Source organism: Pteropus alecto, unplaced genomic scaffold (genome assembly GCF_000325575.1).
Source record: "Pteropus alecto unplaced genomic scaffold, ASM32557v1 scaffold123, whole genome shotgun sequence".
NCBI classification, from domain to species: Eukaryota; Metazoa; Chordata; class Mammalia; order Chiroptera; family Pteropodidae; genus Pteropus; species Pteropus alecto.
Window position 1 is genome coordinate 6386068 of NW_006433950.1, and position 21982 is coordinate 6408049.

Sequence of the window (21982 nt, forward strand, 5' to 3'; positions counted from 1 at the left end):
TGTGAAAAATTTTGGATTCAGGCACCTCTCCAAAGAAAGACAACCTATTAAGCTACTTTTTGCCTTTCGCACTGGTACGAATTGATTAACCAGCCACTCTCTGAACATACTCCGGGCTGAGAGGATGAGACACAGGGAAGCAAAGCTTCTACGTGGGACATGAGTGGTCGCCCCGAGCAGTGCGAGAGAACTGGACAGAGGGGTTAGGAGTTTACAGGTCGGGGGAGCCGTTGCTTAGAGTGTGAGCGTGGGGAGATGGAGCCTCTTTCCTTCGGGTGGTCCCGGGTCTCATATTTTTCTAGAAGGTGGATTGTTTGGTTTAGGAAGGTTGTGAGCATTTGCTCCTGATCCAGCCATCTGCTCTGAGCTAACGGGCCCACTGCCAGGCCTGGCTTAGCCCTGGGGACCCGGACGTGGTTAATCCACCTCTCCGTCCCCAGCAGAGCCTTGCGCACAGTCAGCCCTAAAGCTGGAGGACCAGGCTCTGCTTGGAAAATGAGCCAAGAGCCACAGAACAGAAAGGACTGAAAGATCCCTATCAGAGATGATCACGGAGGCCTCCCAGAGGAGGTGACATTGGAGATGGGCCAGGAAGGGTGTCTGGAAGTTTGCACTGACTTCAGCCTCCGAGTGTGAGGTGCAGAGACAGACAGGACAGAGGCCACTTCTGAATGCCCATGGAACTCCCTCAGCTCCTCTGCCCTCCCAACACGTATGGGTCTTCATGGTGTTTAATGCTGCCTCCCGTGCTGGAATAGAAGCCCCCCACCTCACCCCGAGGCAGGCACTGTGGCTGAGTATCCGCAGCCCCACTGTGCCTCTGAAGCCCAGGATGCGTCTGCTCACAGCAGGCACCAGTGAGGAGCAAGTGATTTGAATGCATGGGAAGAACCTAGCAAGCTATTCCCACTTACATCTGAAGAGTTCTGCTTTCTTCATCTTGCAAGGGTGTGGAATTGTGGTCGGGGGAACCTCCCTCCCTTGAGACCTGGCCTCCTATGTTATCAATTGGTCTTACTCGACCTTGGTTAGATCCTAACAGTCTTTGTCTAGAGTCTAATTAGCAATTGGTCACTTCGTTTGGAATTCTATTTATCATCCTTCATTGTAGATTGTTCGAAGAAGCTGATATTCTTAAATCTCGCAAATATTTATTCTATTTGTGTTTTTCTGAAGGATGACGTATTACAGGGAAATGAGTGTCATGAGGCGACAGCTCAACGAATGTCACCCACTGAACACAGCCAAGTAACCGGCACCTAGAGACCAAAAGTAACCACATAGGAGGGTCCGAACATAAAAATCCCTAATCAAAGGCGGGTCATGGTGGGTCACATTCTAGGCCTGTAGCTTCCTTGACGAAGGCCAGTCTTCACCTTAAGTGAACCTGTCTGTTGTCTTTTTGCATGTAAGATAACACACCTTTGGCCCATCGGCGTGGGGTCCTATTTTGGACGCCACAGGCACCGGAGCAGAGACCACGGAGCCCCTCGTGGTTCTTTGTTTCCCACACACCGTCTCCACTTGCTGGAGATGTTCGTTATTAACTCTCCTGTCTCCACGGCGTAAAGGAAGTATGTGACCCTCTGTGGCACTTTCGTTCAATCCCAGAGACGCCCCCACCTTCTCGCTTTGCTTTCTTCCGCCTCCTTCATCTCCCATCATCTGCGTAACCCCCTTTTCGTCTCCTTTGATTCTAACGTGTGAAATACGCTGCCAAACTGCCTTTTATGCTCCTGAGGGTTTTCTTAATCCGTTGAGCTTTTGCTCCCTGGCAATTGTCGTCCGCTTGGCTCAGATAAACTCATAAAAACGCTCTACAGGTTTGGACAGCTGGCTGGTGGCGCAGAAGTCCCCACTGTGTCCCCTGCCCGTCAGACCCCCGCTCCCAGACAGAGGCACACCTGTCCTGACCTCTGCCCCTTCAGGGTGGTTCCGCCCGTTGTGCTTTATGTGAGCGGAAGTCAGGCAGAAAGAACTCTTGGTCTGGGCTTCCGCATAGGATTATGTGCGAGCGGAGTTACATGTGAGAGATTCATCCACACGGAGCTTGTTTCTGTGCAACATTCCACTTCATGAACACATTATAATTTCTATATCCATTCTACCGTTGATGGATATTTGAGTATTTTGCACTTTGGGATTGTTATGAGTCGTGCCGTTATGAACATTCTAGAACATGACTTGCGGTGAACTTAGGCACAGGCTTCTGCTGGGCGAAGACCCAGGATTGGCGTGCCCAGGTGTGTATGCACATACCTGCAGCTGTGGTACACGTCCCCCATAGGAGACACGTTTACTCCTGTCCCAGGCTCTGGACCAGGCACGTAGAACCTCAGCGACACGGATGTGTCGGACTAGATAACCTTCTGTCGTCAGAAGCTGGTCTGTGCACTGTAGCGTGTTCCTAGCCTCTCTTCTCTAGATGTCAGTAGCACCGCCCCTGCCCAAATCGTGACGATTGAAGACACCGCCAGACACGGCCAAATGTTCCAGTGTCCCCTGGGGGGCAAAACTGCCCCGTCGCCCCCGTCGAGAACCTCTGCTGTAGACTGTGAGGGCAGAGACCTTTCCTGTCACTTACTACCATCTCCCCAGGATCAGACATGCAGGTGACACTCAAGAGATTTTTCTTACTGTTTAAAAAGCAGCCTTGAGCGGGAGCGTCCTCAGATGACTCGCTGTCGCATACCGGGCTGTCCTGGGCCCGAGCGGGCCCACACGATGCAGTGCTGGGCAGCACAGGGCCGGTCTCCATCACTCCATCCTCGCTGACTGACGGCGCCCTCCCGGGCCCCCGCCCCTCTCCTCCTGGCAGGCGCGGCGTCCTGCACCTTCATGAGAGCAGCGGGATCCACGACATCGGCCTCCCGCAGTGGCAGCTTCTGCTCTGTCTGATCGCCGTCGTCATCATCCTGTTTTTCAGCCTCTGGAAAGGCGTGAAGACGTCAGGAAAGGTAATATCTTAGTTTCTCTTTCAGTTGGGAGGTTGGCCTCAAAAAGTTAATTTTTTCTATCCGTGATTGTTAATTAACGAAAGGAAAAGGTGGAACCGGACACACAAAGCCTGGGTTCGCGCCCGGCTCCGCCACTGGCTCTCCGGGCGACCTTGGACGAATCCCTTCCCTTCCCAAAGCTCAGGCTCCCCAACAGTGAGGGGGGCTGCAAATGGATCCGGGTTCCCCACCCTTCTCTACCAAAGCTTCCCTAACAGACCTGGGAATGGGACATCCAAGGGCCTCAGGAAAAAACCAAAAGCAACCTATTGACGTGTGATGGGTAAACCGAATTCTGACCTAAGGCTTCATGCAAATGTTGCCTCCTGCTTTGGAATATAACCATTGCTTCACTACTCATCCCCACCCTCTGAATTTTTGAGTAAAAGAGTCTGCTCTAGAAAATATTTAGATGCATCCAGGGGCTTCGTGCTTCCTTGACACAGTGCTGAGTGTCCCCAAGGGTCTGAGTGTCCCAGAGAGAGGTTAGATGACCTAGGAGGGCCTGGCCAGAGTTGGCATTCTGGACCTAAGTGACACTGTGGCCAGCCCCTCCGGCTGGAGTAAACTCAGGCCACAGCCCCTGCTGTTTCTGAGCTGGAGGACACAACCGCCCCATTGGGACCCCGTGAGGTCCTTGTGGGGGTCGACCGCGTTGATGGGGATGTAGCAGGGAGATGCGCTTTCCAGGGTCTGTTCAGCTCTTGCTGGGTGAGAAGCCTCCTGTCGATGTCCCGATGTGAGATGCCGACCGTTTCATTACCTCTCCCGTCCCGTGGGTTGGCTGTGGTCAGCGGCGTGGCCGATCTGCTCTGTGTGATATTGCGTCGGCTCGATTCCTGGGGTCTCCCCTGGGCTGGAACACACACAGATGGCAGTTGGTGCTGGTGGGGAGCTCAGCTGCCGCCGTCAGCTGGACACTTTGGGTTGTTTCCACTTCGCCTCTCCATGTGGCTTAAGCTTCTCCGGCATGGCGCTGGGTCCCAGGAGCGTGTTCCAAGCAGACAAGCCCCGATGCGCCTGCCTCTCTTCCAGTCTCTGCGTGCATCGCGCCTGTTATTGCCCCGGTGGCCGAGATAAGTCTTGTGGTAAAGACTAGCGTCAGTGCAGACGGGGACCCCACGCAGGCTCTGGTTCTGTAGGGGGGCACGGGTCCGTAATCTACCGTAACCGGGAATGTGTGAATTTGTGAGACTCTTCATTAGGCAATGATTTTGGAAAGTGGGGTGCATCGGGGTTCTCTCTGGTGCTCCTTGGTCCTGCCACTGAGAGCGGAGGTAGTGGCAGGAGACCAGCAGCCAGTGGGGATGAAATCTCTCAAGAAGAGCTTGACGTGGAACTTCCTGTGTTGGAGACATAGTGTCTGCCCCAAGGAAGAACCCAAGCAAAGTGCAGACCGGGTCTGGGAGGAAGCAAAACCAGGCTGAGGCCACCACCAACCGCCCCGGCATCTAGCACATAGTAGGTCTTCAGCAAATATTTACTGAAGGATTAATGAGGGAAGGAGGGAAGAAAGGAAGAAGGGTGGGTGGGTAAATAAGTCTGGGGACCTTCATTACATGTTCTTTTGAATTCAGTTCAACTTATTAAACATTTATGGACACATCTGTGTACCAGGCTTGATACTGGTCCCGGTGATGCAAGAACCCGGTTCGTTCTTCAGTTGCTTGACAGTCCGTGTATGTTACAGACCAGTGTGAGTCAACCGATGTCGCTAGTTTCTTGAGTCTCTAACCAGAGATACATGTGTGTCCCCCCCTTAAATAAACATTAATGATTAGTTTTTCTATAGACCCTGTCATATATCTCGTTTTTTAACTTAACCTTACCTTGGAGATAATGTCACATTAGGTAGTCAGGTAGTCACATTAGGTATTTAATAGAAATACAAACTGTGGGGTTTTTAAACTGTCATTGAATCAGTTGAGTGGGTCTCCACAATTTTCAAAAATGAAGCAGGCTAGAGAGTAACCGTGCATCGCACGTAGTAAAAGTAAGAACTATCTCGTGGACTTTGTGTTTCGGTTACAGCATCTATAGGTTCATGTGGATTTTGTCTCAGTGTATAATGTATTTCCTCCCATGAGTCCTCATGGTCAAGGACCTGTGAGCTGCTGCATCGGTAGAGGAAGAAGGTCTTTCAACTGAGAGGGTCTACAAAGACCCTGGAGAAGGTGGCATGTGGGCCAGGTTTCCAAGGACAGATGCAGGGAAAGGCGAGGTAGAGGGAAGGGATTTTCAGTGGAAGGAACTGTCTCAGCAAAGCCACAACGGTGCGGAAGCCCCAGGCCACCCTGTGTAGCCTCTCTGTGCCTCCCCTGTGTATCGGAAGCAAGGTGGCCTCTGCAGGTGGCAGAACTGAAGAAGATGGATTGCTACTGGCCTGGGGGTGGGACCAGCACAGGCTTCTAATATAGCACCTGAGACTAAGTTCCCCGCAGCCATCACCAGAGAGGTAGAGTCTGCCTCACCCAGTGTAGCACTTGGCTGGGGAGGAGCCTGAGTTGTTCGCTGGGAGAGTGATGCTGAATTGATCCTCTGTGCAAAGACATCTTCAGGAGAGTTACCCGCTCCCCTGACGCCTGTAATGAGAGGCGTGATGGGAGTGTCCCGCTGGAGAAGCCCCCAGGAGGGAATATGTTAAGCCGCAGCCCACATTTGCGTAAGTCTCCCAGTTTGCGGGGAGGGGCTTCACCCAGAACATTCCTGTTCCCTGTCTCTAATTGTGTTTATAAACTGGCTCATGAGAAAAGCAAGAGCCTTGCGTATTTCTTCCAGATTGCATCTGGAAAGGGACGGGAGCTTTTCTCAGCAGGCTGCCACAGCCAGAGCGACCGGAAATGAATCGCAAATGTTCACACTTCCCGTCTTGGCAAGTGAAAGTTCTGTGCTCGGGAAGATGTGTGACTCCACAGCCAGCAGCTGGGATGGTGGGGGGTGGGATGCGGTCTGAAGCAGAGAGAAAGGGGTTACCCCAGACCACACACTCTGGCACCTTGGCACATTGTCCGCCTCGAGGCAGAGGGCGGGGGTCTGAGTCAGGAGTTAGTCAGCCCCCAGGGAGCCAGGCAAGTGCCTGCACACTCACTACCCTCTGCTCGCCATCCTGCAGTCCTTCCTGCCTGTGCCCCGCCCCCATCCCAAAGTCCCTGGCTGAGCAGGCGCTTGGCCGTTGCACACTCAGTAAGCCAGCACCTAAATGAGGTGCCGGAGGGACTTAGGGTCCCTCTACTCCAACCTGCTTGTGCAAATGGAGAATCTGGGGCCCAGCGAGAGGTGGGGTTCCATAGCAATCTTTAGCTCACTAGGGCTTGAACCTGGGTCTCAAATACGCAGAAGAGTGAGTGAGTAAGCACACGGCCTTGTGGTCAGACAACTTGGGTTGGAGTCCAGGCACCTGTCCGGTCACCCGGGCATCGTGTCCTCCTGGGTGACTTCAAGATTCATGATGCTCCCGAAACTTCAGTGTCCTCACCTGAAAAGTGAGGGCAAGCAACGGTCACGCCAGCTTCTGGGGCTGTTGGGAGGGTAGAGGGAGAGGCTTCAGTGCAGGGCTGGCAGGTGGAAATCGCCCAGTCAGAGATCCTCGTCTGTCTTTGTCCTTTCCCTCGGCACCCCTGCCAGTGCTCCCCCACCCCTCAGTGGTTTTCAAACTCTGCCTACTTCCCGTGGGGCCGGAAGGAAGGTGCGGGCCCAGGCTCCCACCTGCTCCGTTTCCATGTTGGACTGACCTTTTGGAGGTGCTGGACTCCTTTATGCCTGGAGATAAATCGAGACAACAGAACTAGCCAGGGTCAGACACCAAGCTCTATCTACTTCACTGCCAGGCTCTGGGCTATGTAGGGGACGAGAAAAGACAGAACACCTCTTGCATTCTGGCAAAGGTGGTGGGGTCGAGAAGAGAGAAAGATGGACCAATTCAGAGTAAACCTGAGTTCAAGAATATTTAAATAGAAAGGTCGTTTTGTTACTTTTGAGTTCAAGTTGTGATTCTAGCCAAGTCTTCTCACTAGGGTGTCCATACAGGTTGTCCCTGGCTTGCTTTAGTGACTTGATTGGACCCAGTGTAATGCATAGCACGTTTGCATACAAGCAATGAATGGGCTAAAATATTTACAGCTTAGTGTTTTCTTGAGTAACACCGGTGCATACTCCTCACTCCATAAATCTTAGTATGTGTTTATTATTAGCACAAATGTCCCTAACACCCAGTTCAGAGGATTATAGATTCTAAATTATGAGAGGTTAAATTAATGCAGTATGTAGGGATGAAGCGTGGGTGTTTCTCATCTCCGTGATCGAGAAGACCTCAGAGGTAACCCCGGCTCACGCGGAGGGCTTGTGAAAACTCAGATTCCCTGAGAGTGTGACTCCACGGTGGGCGGGTGGGTAAGAATTGCATTTCCGACAAGCTCCTAGGTGCTGCGGATGCTGCTGGTCCGTGGGCCTCACCTTGACCTAGGCGATCCTTTGCCTAAGGCCTGGATGCCACAGCTTGCACACCTGCAATGACAGGGACCTCACCCCCTCCCTGGGCTGTTTATTTCCTCTTTAGAGAGCACTATTCACTAGAAAGTTCTTCCTTTTAAGGAGCCAAGATTTGGGGAATGATTACCAGCGGCTGAGTTTGGCATCCTGGAACCATGCAAATTCTAACCTGTGTCCACAGAAACACAAGGTGGAGAAGAATTTGAACTTGGGGCGATGGAAAACAGTGACCTCTCTTGGGCACGGATGACATTAGCCCAAACCAGTGGGTTTCTCCTCATTCTTTCATCTCAGTCTCAAAGATAGACCCAGGTTGGTTCCTCATGGACGGAGATGCATTGCAAGTTGATATTTTGAGAGCAGAGAAGTCTGGGGTAGAGATGACACAGCCCAAGTGTCCCTTCTCTTTGCCCAGTGTGCACACAGGGCACATGTGAGCATGAGCGAGCTGCTGGCCAAGGACCCAAGAGCCTCCCTTTTGACACAGGACCTTGGGCAGCAGAACTCACTTCTGCCATCAATTCTGAGAACTTTCAACGAGATTCAGATGGTTTACTCTGAACACATGAGCATGGGCAAAGCAAACTCCCCTTTCTTGATGCTTGACCAAGGTCAGAGTGAGCTCGGCCGTGCCCCGATGTGTTCCTTGAAGAAAGTGAATCCACGTTGGAGCCTCAGGCATGGCCAAGGCAGGGCTGCCTCCAGACCCCACGGGAGACTCCTTAGAGTCAGACCAGGGGATGTTGTTTTTGTCTGGGTGGAGTGCTGTTTTCGGATGCCCCGCTGGGCTGGGCAGAGGGCCTGCAGCTGTCAACATGAGCTGCAGGGGAACATAGCAGTTGAGACCCAGCAAGGATGTGTGAGGGCTCCTCCCGGTGTCTGTAACCGAAGAGTGGGGCCCATGTGTCCCAACTTGGGAGAATAAATCCAGGATTAATTCGAGGCCATCCAGATGCAGTGACTTCACTTTCTAAGGCATGTCTTCCTCCTCCTTTGCTTTTGGCAATTTGTCCTCCTTGTTCCTGGGCCCTGATAGAAAATAGAAATCTAAAGCCAATATCTGCCAAGCCCAGCCCCCCGCCCCATGTAACCAGGGAGAGATGGAACAGAGGAGCCCGTCCCTCTGCCGATGCCCTCGGAAGGTATGGCCAACCATTAGAGCGTTTAATTTCTCCTCGACTCATTTGCTCATTCCTCCTTACATTCTTTCAATCATTCTTTGGGTAACTTAGTCATCTACTAACCCTCTGATTTATCACAGACCCATTCATGCATCTATTTATTATCTATGCACTCAACCAGGTACTCATCTAACCATTCATCTATCAGTTTAACTGTCTACCCAACTATATATTCAACAACCCAGTCATCCACCCATCCATTCATCCATCCACCCATCCATCCATCCATCCATCGTCTGTCCATCCGTCCATTCATGCACCTATCCATCAACCCATCTATTTATCAATCCGTCAGTCCATTCATCTACACGACTGTCTTATCCCTTCATTCATCCATTGAACTAACATTTTTTTAAGTGCCCATGTGTGCCACGTGCCGAGGGTACAAGTTTGAAAACTATGGGTATTTTGCTTATAAGGAGCTCATGGTCTGGTGGGAAAGACAGACGGAGAGGTTAAATCCCAGTCCTTAAACGTAATTACGGAAAAAATATGACTTTCCTTTCTACATCTCAGTTTTTGTGTTTAGCCCATGTCTTTCTAGGCTGGCAAAGAACTTACCCTCAGACATGTTCCAGGGCTGTTGTTTTCAACCTAGGGATATGTGGGAATATTTGGGGCTGCCCAGTGCCACGGCTTTGGGGTGAGGGGCATATGGTTCTTAGGTCATGCGTCCTCTTGCGTTCCCACTGAGTCTTCCTTGGGTCTGGTTACCCCAGGCCCGAGCGGATTTTTTGCTGGAAGCACAGTCTTCCTTCTGCAAGGCTGCCTGTGGCCCTGTCTGCCTTTAGCGGCAATGTTTAGCCCTGACCGTTTGTTTACATCACCGGGGGAGCTTCTAAAACTTACCGAAGTGCGGGCCCCACCGCGGCCCAATTACATCAGAAACTCTACAAATGGGATGTGAACTTGCACATTTTAATCTACAGCTTCCCCCGGAGTGTTCTAGTGTGTGGTGGGGGGTGAGAAGGGACAGCCAGGGAATGCGCACGATCTACCCTCCCCCACCTCTCTTCTCCTCTCCGGTTCCTCTGCCTCGGGCAGGATGGGGGCAGGGGGGCCTCCTCATAATCTGGGGACCCCTCTCTTGCCTCCGGGTCTCTGGACAAGGCAGTTGTCTATGCCCCAAATACATCTCCACCAGGACGAAGAAAGGTCAGACAGAGATCTCTGCCCAGCCATGTCCCTCCTGGGGCACCGAGCTTAGGAGAAGGATGAGCTCGAACGAGGGGAGAGGTCAGGAGAGGGCGAGGGAGAGACGGGGCACAAAGGCGGGTGTGCTTAGTTCTCCCGGGGACAACGGCCGGATCCACAGAGGCGACGGGCGCTCTGTGTCCCACGCCCGTAGCTCCCACGGCAGCGCTGCGCCCAGTGTGGCTGACTCCGTCCGGTTCTGAGCTGCTCTAGGGTGTGGCTCGTGTCAGGTCACTGCATCCCGGCCTGGCCCGGCCTAGTGATGGAGCTCGTGGCATGGGCGCTGCGTGCAGGAAGCCGGGGAGGGCGCTACCGGCTCGGTCAGGAACGGGCAGGGCGGAGAGGTGCACAGCGAGGCCCTCACGGCGAGCTCGCCTCCCTCCGCCAGGTGGTGTGGATCACAGCCACGCTGCCGTACCTCGTGCTGTTCGTGCTCCTGGTCCACGGCATCACGCTGCCTGGCGCCTCCAACGGCATCAACGCCTACCTGCACATCGACTTCCACCGCCTGAAGGAGGCCACGGTCAGTGCCCCGTGGCCACCTGCACTGGGCCAGGGTTGGAGAGGGCCCCCGCCCCCCACCAGGGCAGGCAGGGATAGGAAATCTGGTGCCAGCTCCGCTCCCCACTTCAGGGGGAGCCTGGGACCATCCTTCCTTCCCACGCTGGCTGCAGTGCTCCCCGCAACCGGGGCTGATTTGATTTGCACCCGTGGGTCTCCACGAGCCCGTCCAGCGCTGACGGTGCGGGAGTCTATGCGGCCATTTAGTGGCCTTCATAGAACCCTCTTTTTAAGGAGAGCAGTACGCATCCCTGGGGGCGTCCCAGCCCTTCTGGAGCAGTGAGGCGGTCCCGTCCTCGAGGGTGATGGCTTGTGTCTGCCCATCTCAGGTATGGATCGATGCTGCCACTCAGATATTTTTTTCCTTGGGGGCTGGATTTGGAGTCTTGATCGCATTTGCCAGTTACAACAAATTTGACAACAACTGCTACAGGTAAGATCCTTTTCAAGGCTCTGGAAAGCTCTGAATCCTGGGGGTCGACCCTTGCAGGGGTGGGAGAGACGGGCTCTGGTTTGGGACAAGGGAACTTTTCTTCATGGGTTTCTTCCTCTGTGAAACGAGGCACGTGGACCGTCGTGGGTGTTCAGTGAACTCTGACACGGCCTATGAGTGTCCTGATGAACTCATTTCAATGCAGGATGCCTATTAAATGCTGGGTGAGGGGCTGGGAAATTTGAGGCCACCAGCACTGAGAGATCACAGGGATGGGTAGCTGGGAGAGGGACACACTATGTGGCTTTCAGAACAGGCAACACTACCCGTCTGTTAATCTGGGGCCCAGGCAGGCAAGGACGGGATATCCTGGCTGGTCGCATGATGGGTGAGGGCCTGGCAGGATCAGAGGTAAAAATCGCAGGGCAGTGGGGTCAGAAGGCCACGCTCTGCTCGGTTCAGTAAACATTTAACGCTGCCTCCTGCGGGCCGAGTGCTGTGAGGGCTTTAGACACGCGCACACCTCGGGCCTGCCTCCAGCATCCTCTGTCAAAGGCTCTAGACAGAATTGCAGTCCCTCTGGTACGAGGCAGAGTAGGGGGAATGCAAACCAGCGGGGCAGGCTCTAGGAAGGCTAAGGAAATGGGGTGATCATCCTTCTGTTGGGGGATCAGTCGGTGCATGGAGGTGCGTTTGAGGCGAGCCATGGAGGGTAGCTAGGACTCTGACAGGCAGAGACCGCACGACAGCGTGGACAGCTTGCACGGGGAACCACCCGAGCAAAGCGCGGGAGGTGGGCCAGCAAGTTGATTGCTTTGGTCAAAAAACTCATGTTGGGGACTCACAGAAAATGAGCCTGGAAGGAGGGCTGGGCCGTCCTAGCAAAGCTGACCGCCTGGGCGAGCAGCCGAGAGGCACGGGGGAGGCACGGAAAGCTTGTTGAAGAAACGGGGCTGGTGCCGAATTCCCCAGGAAGAATTTGATACCAGACCCTGGTCTCAGAGCGTTTCATCCAGAAGCTGTTGCCCTATTTCCTGCAGGGACTGACCTAGTTACGGGAAGAAACTGGGCTCCGGGGGCCAGCAAGGAAGCCCAAAGCATTCGAAGCTGTGATTCCGCGGACGGCCCCGTGGTTAAAAGCCGGGTTGGGAGGAGTCAGGCGACTGGAACTCACTTGCCTCTCCCCGCAGGGACGCCCTGCTCACCAGCACCATCAACTGTGTCACCAGCTTCGTGTCCGGGTTCGCCATCTTCTCCATCCTCGGTTACATGGCCCACGAGCACAAGGTCAACATCGAGGATGTCGCCACGGAAGGTGGGTGGGCAGACCGGGCCCATGGAGGACGAGGGGGCTGAGGAAGCCACCTCGTCCGTGTCTGTACAGCTCTCGGGTGGCCTGGGGACAGCTCTCGGGTGGCCTGGGGACAGAGCGGGCTGGACGTGGAGGTTGCTAAGCGGCCCGCGTGGCGGACTCTCCTGAGTCTGTCGGTGGGAATTCCGGGCAGTGCGGGGCCCTGTGTACGTAACAGAATCTTCCTCTCTGAGTCCAGGACAGATTGTGGAGCATCCACTCTGTGCCAGCCCTGTGCCGAGCACATGACCTTCATTAGTCCTCACAGTGAGAGTCAGGACAGATTGTGGAGCGTCACTCTGTGCCAGCCCCGTGCCGAGCACATGACCTTCATTAGTCCTCACAGTGAGGGTGTGAATAGGTCCGCTTTAAAGATGAGACACAGAGACTCAGGCTGCGTGAGTCGCCCAAGGTCACCCAGCGGCCGAGCCAGCACTCCGGCCCTGACAAGTCCAACTCTGGAGCCTGCGACCGCTTTTCTTCCCATTTTCTTGTGGCCACAAAGAAGCTGAGACCTGGGGAGGGGCTACCTCTAATGGACTCTGAGGATAAGAGGATCCCTCGTGGTGTGCAGGAGGTGGGGTTCGCAGCGTGTCACCCACAGCTGCCCGGGCGAGGCTCTGCTCTCCAGTCTGCCTGCCGGAGGGCAGCCTCCTCGGTGCGTGGATGAACCGCGAGCTGGAGCTGGCTTCGCCGGTCACCTTCAGAGCCTTGGTTTTCTCTGTCCGCACATGACTGAGCAAGGCCGTGGGCTGATCTGAGGCTGCTTGGGCGTCACGGTGCTCTCCCCCAACCTGCAGCTTAGACCAACAGTCACGGCCATTGACGAGGTGCTTGCTGTGTCTCATAGGTGCTGGCCTAGTCTTCATCCTGTACCCAGAAGCCATCTCCACCTTGTCGGGATCTACCTTCTGGGCTGTCGTGTTCTTCATCATGCTCCTGGCTCTGGGGATTGACAGCTCAGTGAGTGACCCTGCTCAGGATACCCCGCCCAACACACTCACACACACACACACACACACACGCATACACACATGCACGCACACACACGCGCCACCAGGCCTGACCTTCCTCCCACCCAATACATGTGCACGCACACATGCACACATGCACACGCACACTGCTGGGCCTGAGCTTCTTCCCATCTGATACACACGCACACACACTCACGCACACATACAGACACACACACATACATGCACACACATGCATGCATACACATACACACACCACTGGGCTTGAACTTCCTCCAACCCAATACACACACACACACACATGTGCACACATATACATGCACACATGCACACACACGTACACTGCTGGGCCTGACCTCCCCGCCCGACAATACACACATGCACACATGCGCACACACACACACGTACACGTGTGCACACACGCCCACATGCATGCACACACACGCCTCTGGGTCTGACCTCCCCCTACCACATACACACACACTACTCAACCTACCACTCGAACCCTGATTAGTAGCTGTTCCAGAAGGTCCCAATGAGTCCTCACTCAGAAAGGCAAGACTTGGGTCACAGCCAAGAACCGAGAGCCACCCAGTGGCATCACGGGAATCCACACGAGAGGGACCTCAGACGAGGCGGCCCGATGCTCGCCCCTCGCAGGTGGGGCACGTGAAGCCAGAGAGGGCGCGCGGACCTCCCATCCTCCCCCCGAGCTCTCTTCCCACGCGTCTCGTCGCCGGGCGCCCTCAGAAACACGCTGAGCCTCATTCGTGTCTCAGAATGTTTCATTTTACACACGTGTGAGCTCAGATCTGCTGGCCTCTCTTTACGGCCACGTCCGCCTTTAGCGCACCCTGCCCGGCAGCTGGCGAGAAGCCTCGGCGTGGGGCTGGCGGGCGGCTTTCCTCTGTGGCCTTTTCTTCCCAGCTGGTAGATCTGCCAGGAGCAGTGTGTTGAGAGGGATTCTGACCCCGCTTCTCGGCCCTTAGGGAAGAATACTGACGTTGGTGAGCAGCGCCTGCCCAGGGCGGCAGTGACTTGCACAAGGCTTCGAGGGGTGGCGTGCAGGCCGCCGGTCCAGCGCCCCAGCCCACGGGCGTCGCTCAACTTAAAACATGATTGGTCCTCATAGGAGGCCATAAAGAATAAATGTGCCCATAGCTGTGGGCTCGGAGGCCCTTTCACACTCTGAGAGTGGAGTTTGAGGTGACCACTTTGCTCGAGCGTGAGAAGGGCGGCCACAGTCCTTGTCAGAAGCCGCTGCCTGGGTTCTCACCGCGAGAAGCTGTTTGCAGGAGATCCTTATCTACTTGCCAACATGTCACATGAGAGTTTCGGCCTCTCGCCCCTGCCGAGCGAGTGGCACCAGAGACAAGCGCCTGTTGATTAGGGGAAGACAGAGTTCCACGTTCACCCCACCCCCCGCCCCGCGGTTTCTGAGTTTGCTGGAGAACAGATCAGAAGCGGGGTGAGATTTCTCGAGAGAGTGGGGGTGGCCGCCCGGCTGCGTGAGCCGCGGTCCTGAGACCGAGGCGCGGGCGCCCCTCACTCCTGCCTGGTCCCCTCCAGATGGGAGGCATGGAGGCGGTCATCACGGGCCTGGCCGATGACTTCCAGGTCCTGAAACGACACCGGAAACTCTTCACGTTTGGCGTCACCTTCGGAACCTTCCTGCTGGCCCTGTTTTGCATAACCAAGGTGAGGAGGGGCTGGGATCCGGGTCACCTGGAACTCGTGGGTCGCTTTCCAGTCCAGTCAGACGCTTCCAGCCTCGGCGCCGGGGTGAGCTCGGGGAACCGTGGCAGGACCTGTGTCCTTGGCCCTGCGGCTGATTCCCCAGGCTTCCACCCCGCTGTCACCTCCTGCCTCCGAGCCTGGGGTTCTCCAGGCAACCCCGTTAACTGCTGACGTCAATACAGCAGCCGCACAACCCCGTCACCGGGTCCTCACACGGGGTCCTGAGCGAGGAGGACAGGGATGGACAGGTGCATCGCGGCGAATGTAACAGCCAGTGGCCGTTTCCGGCTGACATGGCCTCAGGCTTTCTCCGTCCACACTGCAGGGTGGAATATATGTGGTGACTCTGCTGGACACGTTCGCGGCTGGGACCTCTATTCTGTTTGCTGTGCTCATGGAAGCCATCGGCGTCTCCTGGTTTTACGGTACATGCTGAAAAGGGCCCCAGGCACGCTCAAAAGCCTTGGCCCCCTGTGCTCCTGGAGCCTTTCCACCTGCAGAGCAAAGGGGCTTCCATTTCCGGGGCAGCCACTGGCCTGTCCCAGGGCTGGACCACGGCTCTCCCACCCTCAGCTCATCGTCGCATGACTCCCTTTAACGGGTGTCATCGGCCTCTGGGCCACCTTGTCAGCTAGTAAAGAGGAACTCAGAGGAAGCTGCTGCCACGCAATTCATTCTGGAGCCAGATTTAGCAAATAGAACGCAAGACTCCCAGCTGCACTTGAATTTCAGGTCAACCATGTGTAGTTTTAGCGTAAGTCCCAAATGTTGCATGGGACGTGCTGAAACTAACATTTTTCTCTTTGTCTATCTGAAGTTCAAATGTAACCCGGTGCCCTGTGTCTGGCACCCTTACTCCGGAGCTGAACAGGAGAACATGTTACTAAGGGACAAATGTGCTGTCATTGTTTTTTTTTTTTTTTTGTCAGTATGTGTCACATCCAAGCGTTAGTCCTGTTTCCACTTTTTCTACCATCCGGAGAGAGACTGCAGTGAGCGTTGGGGCTGTTCTGTGAGGCTGCAGTCGGGGGGAAGGCGCTGTGTACACAGTCGCCGTTGTTTAAGAGAGAGAATAAGAATGAAACCCCAGGAGTCAGGCCGACCTGGCAGTGTCACCGGGGGCAAGTCCCCCCCCTCCCCGAGCGGCCTCCCTCTGAAAAATGAATCGGGTGGCACATAGAAGGTGACACTCTCCCTGAGTGTGTCATCTCCCTTGTTCTGGACCAGCCAAGGGCCCGTGCCAGGTTGTCCAAGTGCCCGGGGTCACTGTCTGGCCTCGCTGCCCTTCTCTCTGCCTGGGCTCTCGTGGGGGGGGTGGGCAGCAGGGGACAGCCAGGGGCTCCGCGGTGGCCGCGGGGACAGGCCTGCCCGTGTGTTCGCAGGTGTGGACAGGTTCAGCAACGACATCCAGCAGATGATGGGGTTCAAGCCGGGCCTGTACTGGAGACTGTGCTGGAAGTTTGTCAGCCCCGCCTTCCTCCTGGTGTGTGGTGCGGGGCCGGGGTCTCCCGGGGCGAGGCGGCTGGATCCGGCCGGGCGTGGGGTGGACGTATTTGCATCTTGGGGAGGAGGCTCTGGGAGGCAGAGTCCTGGTCGTGTGATCGGGACACTTGGGAAGCTCAGGCCTGTTGACACCGTGGTGGGTTCCACCTCAGCGGGGCGGAAGGTCCCTGGGGGCTGCGTGCCACCGCTAGGCCCAGCTCCAAGGTCACCTTTCTGTTTTTCTTTTCTGGTTTCCCTTGCCTTCGTCTCTTTTGCGTTGTCATTTGCTTCTTGAATTCTCTCCCCTTTTCTCTCTCTGCTTTCTCTCTTCCCCCCTTCCTGGCCGCCTCGGCTCCCGTGATCCATCTGCCGCCCGGCTCCTCACTTCTCTCCGATCTTTCTCTGCTTCTCTCCCTCCCTCCCACCCGCTCCCCTCTCCCCTCTCTCTCCCTGTCTCTCTTCACTGCCTTCCTGCCGCCCCCCCCACTCCCCGGCCCCCCAGTTCGTGGTGGTGGTGAGCATCATCAACTTCAAGCCACTCACCTATGATGACTACATCTTCCCGCTCTGGGCCAACTGGGTCGGGTGGGGCATCGCGCTCTCCTCTATGACCCTGGTACCCGCCTACGTGGTCTACAAGTTCCTCAGCACTCCAGGCTCCCTGCGGGAGGTGAGCTCTGGGCTGGCCTTGTGGGGTGAAGTGGAGGGGACGGCATGGGAGTGGGCATCTGAGTCACTCCCGCTAGACGCGGGCGCTAGGGTCAGACGGACCCACCAGGTTGGCCCACTTGTGTATCCCCTGAACCTGTTTCCACATTTGTAAACTGGGGATGATCATACAGACCTTGAAGAGTGTTTGGCAGGGTGTCAGACGCACAGACGCGTGGGAGGCGTTCGTCACACGGACTCGCCGTTACATTCCATGTCGTGTGTACCACGTGCTCCCGCTGCTGTTCCTACTGTTACTTACGTGAGAAGGTGCCGCTCGGCCGCCTAGTCCTCTAAGGATGAGTGAGACAGATGACCGTAAATGGGCCTATCCCCGTGGCCCCCTCTAAGGTCCCTCGTGTCCCCAGGTGTCCCCGCCCTCCCTACCCGAGCTCACCGTGCCCCGTGTCTGCTGTCACCTGCCCCATTCCTGAACCTGAACCCGATCAGCCTAAGCCAGTTACCTCCTGCACACGTCGCGTAGTGTCTGGGAAGTGGTGCCCTTTACTCTTGGATTGTGGAAACGACCATCGTCTATGAACGGCGGGGCGGTCCTCCCTTCACGCTCCCGCTTTGCGAGACGAAGCCTTCCTCCCTTGGTGGCCGCGTGCGCCGGCACCGCAGGTCGTCACCGAGAGTCTGCGTGGTCCGGGCGGTGGGCAGACAGCTTCCCGGGGCCTGTGTTCTCACGAGGGGCAGGCGAACAGATGAGGACGCGAGGGCGTGAGCTGCACCGGAGCCCAGGGCGCAGGGCCCCAGGCAGGGCTGCGTCTGCCCCCCGCCCCGTCCGTGAAATCTCACAGTCTGGGGTCCTCCAGGTCACCTGGAGGGTCCGTGTTCTGTGAGCTCATCCTGGACTTGGAAACTGGGACCTGCTTCCAGGCCCTTATTCTTCACACGCTGGGAGCGGGGAGGGCTTCCCGCCGACTGAGCCTGGTGGCAGTCATGGATTCCAGGCGTCAGTCGTAGGTTCCAGGCGGCAGACATAGGTCCCAGGCGTGGCCCCGAGTCCTGCCCTGCCCCAGCCGCTGTCCTCTCGCTGTGCTCCGAGCTTCTTGCTGCAGTGCTGACTCCCGTCATGGTGTTAGAATTGCCCTTGTGTGTGTTTATTCAATGCTCGTCCCTTCTGTACACTGTAAGTTCCCCCAAAGCAGAAGGCGTGTGAGTCTCCTGGATGCTGGATCCCCAGGGTCTGACCGTGTAGCTGTTGGCTCCATAAACATTTGCTGGGTGAATGACTCCAGGTGAACTGACCGGCGTGGAGAGTGTCTCGTACGCACCTCAGATGCTGTCCACGTGAGACTTCAGGGCCAAACAGCAGGTGGCCCTCCTCGGGGGTGCCTGCTGGGCCACAGGCAGGGTGCCCCTGGGCCTAGCTGAGGCCACTGCCATTTCTGTCTTCTCACAGAGACTGGCCTATGGCGTCACGCCCGAGAACGAGCATCACCTGGTGGCCCAGAGGGATGTCAGGCAGTTCCAGGTGGGTGCAGCCCAGACCGTGTGGGGCGGGGCGTGCGGAGGTCCTGGCTGCTGCCTGCTGTGCCTGGTCCCAGGCAGGAGAGAACCCAGAGCAGCAGGAGGCCGTAGTGCACTGAGGAGGGGGCGGCGCCAGGACTGGGGGAGGGGCCCGTCCCTCGCTCCTTGGTCCTGGAGCGCCAAACGCCCAAACTTTGCTAAGCAATACCCTCCCTCTTTGCGTTGTCACCATGGAGTGTCACCAAAACAGACCGAGGAGTTCTTACCTTGAAGGAAGGGCATCAGTGACATGGTGACCTGAGTCCTAGCTCTTCCCCCCTTAGAAGAAGTTCAGGGTGGGTGTCTGGGGAGGGTCCCGGTGAATCCCCCGCTTCGGGCTTGCCGTGTGTCTTTGGGAAGGCTCCTTTGCCCTTTCTGGGCCCCAGTGACAATTAGGGAATCCGCGCACACATGTTCTCTGCGGTCTTCAGAGGCGAGGGGTGGGGGAGCAGTTCTGCCTCTGCTGTGCTCCCCGCCACCCTCCCGCCCGGTCCCCACCTGGCCCGGCACTGAGGCCTGGTGTCCTCTCCTGCAGCTGCAGCACTGGCTGGCCATCTGAACCGGCCCCGAGGAGGAGCCCGCCACATCAACGTCCAGGTCGAAGGCGTCTGACCTGCCCTCCGGACGTGGCCCGGGATTCCTCGCCTGGCAGAGGCTCTTTTTAACCCTCTCCCCCTCGTCCCCACCACGAGTGATTTCAGGACCTGGTTCTCCTTTACCTTCTGTTCATTAGGCCTGGGGGCTGGGAGCGTGGGTCGATACGCCCCGAGGGAGAAGAGGAGAGGCAGGAACAGGAAAAATGATTTCTGTTGAACCTCTTTTGTTTTGGGGGATGTTTCGCCCAGTCGGGGAGTCCAAGCTGAGTGCCTGACGTGGGCAGAATTCCCCCACGTCTGCTTGTACTTTGGGCCACAGAAGAAACCCTCGGTCCGCCCAGTCGGACGTGGTCTGCCACCATAAAGCCAAACACTAACAGCAAGATAGGCTGAGATTTCGGGGGGTACCTAGCTCTGCCACCCTCCTCACCCCCACTCCCTCCCCCTAGTCAGCCCTCCGGGATCCGAAGCATTGTCCGAAGCAGGTTCTTGGGTTATCTGTCCTGTCGCGAAGTTCGTGGAGAGATGCTCTGGGGAACCTCAAGGAGAAACCCTCACAGTTCGTTCTCACTCTGGCTAACCTGAGTCTGATTTGTACGTTCTGGAACATTCTTCCGGCTTCTGGTGGTCAGATGGTCCAGAGCCATGGGTGTCACGGGGAAGAATGTCCAGGAGCCCCCAGGTTCTGCAGAAGAGCCAGATGAGGTCGTAGAGGCCACGTGTGGGAGTCGCTCTGTCAGGCGCACAAAGCTCAGAAACACGTCTGTGGCTCCTGTCACCTTCCCAGGAAGCCAGCAAGGCCAGGTGCGTTTCTCCGCCATGGAGTCCCTGCTGTCCTCACGGGACCAGGCGGGTGCCCGAGGGCAGGCCGACAGCCTGTCTGTTTATGTATTGTTCACAGACACCTGCAAAGCCTTCCCCTGAAAATCCCACCCAGCACCCAGCACAGGCCAGGGCTCCCACGGGATGGGAAGTTGGCCCTGAAAACTCCCTTTGTCTCCTCATGGACTAGACTGGGCACTTTGGAGGACAGGGTGAAACCAAGCACATAACAACCTGGTCGCTCAGGTTGAGGGGACAATAGTCTGAGCTGACGGAGCAGGTTGGTGGCTGTAGAGAAGTTCTAAGCTGACTTCTGATACAGACTTGCAAGTGGCACCCTCTGGTGGTGATGGTGGTTAGTTTCAGCTCATTCCAAGAAATGGTTCATAGTGAGATTAAGTTGGTGGCATGTATTTGGGGTTTCTGTTTACGGTTTGAGCCTCTTATGCCCTGGTTGGAAATCTAGACTTGTGGGTTCTTATTGTGAATGTGGGAGCCCCTGTTGCAGAATCTTGGGGAAAAAAGAGAGGCCACTTCACTTACATTGGGAGTGTAGGGAGACAGACATCCAGAAGGTGCTTTGCATAAAACTAGGTGTTACTGAGCCCCACTGATGGATCGATCATGCCATCTGTGGAAGAAGGTTATGTGAGGGCAAGCTGGTGGCAGGGAGGTGGTTTTCTGCTGAGTCAGGGTCCTTGGGTGTCATTCCTTAGGGAAAAGAGGGAAATCAGAAGACTTTTGGGTCTTTCCATGTAAAAAGGCCAGCTCCAAGTCTGAGGCAGCCCGAGTGGCATGTGGGGTCTGGGAGCATTCCAGAGAGTGGAACGGTAAGGTGGGGATCCGGGCGATGAGAGCAGGGTGACCGCCTCTGATGAGATCTGGCCAGAAAGGATGAACCCTCCCTAGCTGTTACAATCTTTACAAAGCATTTTCACCTACATCGCCTCCTATCCACCCGGCCAGGACTGCAGGGCTGGCTTCTGTCTCCCCATTTCCCAGATGAGAAAACTAAGGCCCAGCACTTCAGTTTCTCAGCTGCTAAGGGATCCAGTCGGACCCTCAAGTCTGATCCCCTGACTCTCAGCCCAGAATATCCTGAAATTCCTTGCCCAGTACGGTTCATCTCCCCCATACTCACCCAGGGCTGTCCTAAAAAAAATAAACAAAAATGCAGTCAAGGGGCCAAGGATCATTTCTTAACGAACAATGTGTTGGAAGAAGGGAAGAGGGGAGAGGATGTCATTTATTCTCGTCTAGCTGGCTGCCGGAGAGGAAATGGCTTAGCTGCTCTCTTTCGATGAAAATAATCACACTGGAGCAGTGGATGTGAAAAGCTGAGGTGACTTGGCTGAGAGCAAAGGATCAGAAAAGCCTGTGTGTATTGGAACAGGGACACCCTTCCGAGCGAGCCGACAGTTTTCTCTCTGCCACCTGCACGTGGCCCTTCTGCCTCCACACATTTGTCCCATAGGCGAACAGGAGATGTGGTGCTAGCTGAACCAACTCCAAACCAAAGCAATGGTGCTTCCTGGCGGCGGGAGTTGGCTCCTGAGCCTGGGGTGGAGGGAACCTGGCCTGAGCCCAGGGTCCCTGGGGAGGTGGGGGACCCGGAAGCTCTTGGAAGTTGTCGTGGAGGTGCTGGGAGACCTCTGGGTTCGTCGTCCACCCACACTTATCGGAGAGGGATATGCGCTTTATCATACATAATGTTTGACTTCTTTTTTCTGCCTTTTTTGGTAGCAGAAGTTACCCGGGAGAAGGGTGCTCCTGTATACTGTATAATGCACTTTTGATATTTTACCAGATTTTTAAAGAATTATTATTTTCCATAAAATGTAAATTATCTGTTTAAGGCCATCGCGTTAACACCTACTCAACGTCTAGTTAGTTAGCGTCTGTTACTTGGTCTTCATTCTAGATGCAGATGAGACAAAGGAGAAG

General features: G+C 55.7%; 1 protein-coding gene across 1 annotated transcript in view; it reads left to right on the forward strand.

Moving 5' to 3' along the window:
- SLC6A2 (solute carrier family 6 member 2) overlaps positions 1–19179 on the forward strand; it is a 39220-nt gene extending 20041 nt beyond the window's left edge. The window contains exons 4-14 of the mRNA XM_015586903.1: positions 2819–2957; positions 10248–10382; positions 10750–10853; positions 12044–12168; positions 13055–13167; positions 14748–14876; positions 15241–15340; positions 16298–16398; positions 16900–17067; positions 18514–18585; positions 19156–19179. Of these exons, the coding sequence (XP_015442389.1) occupies positions 2819–2957; positions 10248–10382; positions 10750–10853; positions 12044–12168; positions 13055–13167; positions 14748–14876; positions 15241–15340; positions 16298–16398; positions 16900–17067; positions 18514–18585; positions 19156–19179 (1210 nt within the window). The remainder of the gene's footprint in view (positions 1–2818; positions 2958–10247; positions 10383–10749; positions 10854–12043; positions 12169–13054; positions 13168–14747; positions 14877–15240; positions 15341–16297; positions 16399–16899; positions 17068–18513; positions 18586–19155) is intronic.
- The last annotated feature ends 2803 nt before the right edge of the window (positions 19180–21982 follow it).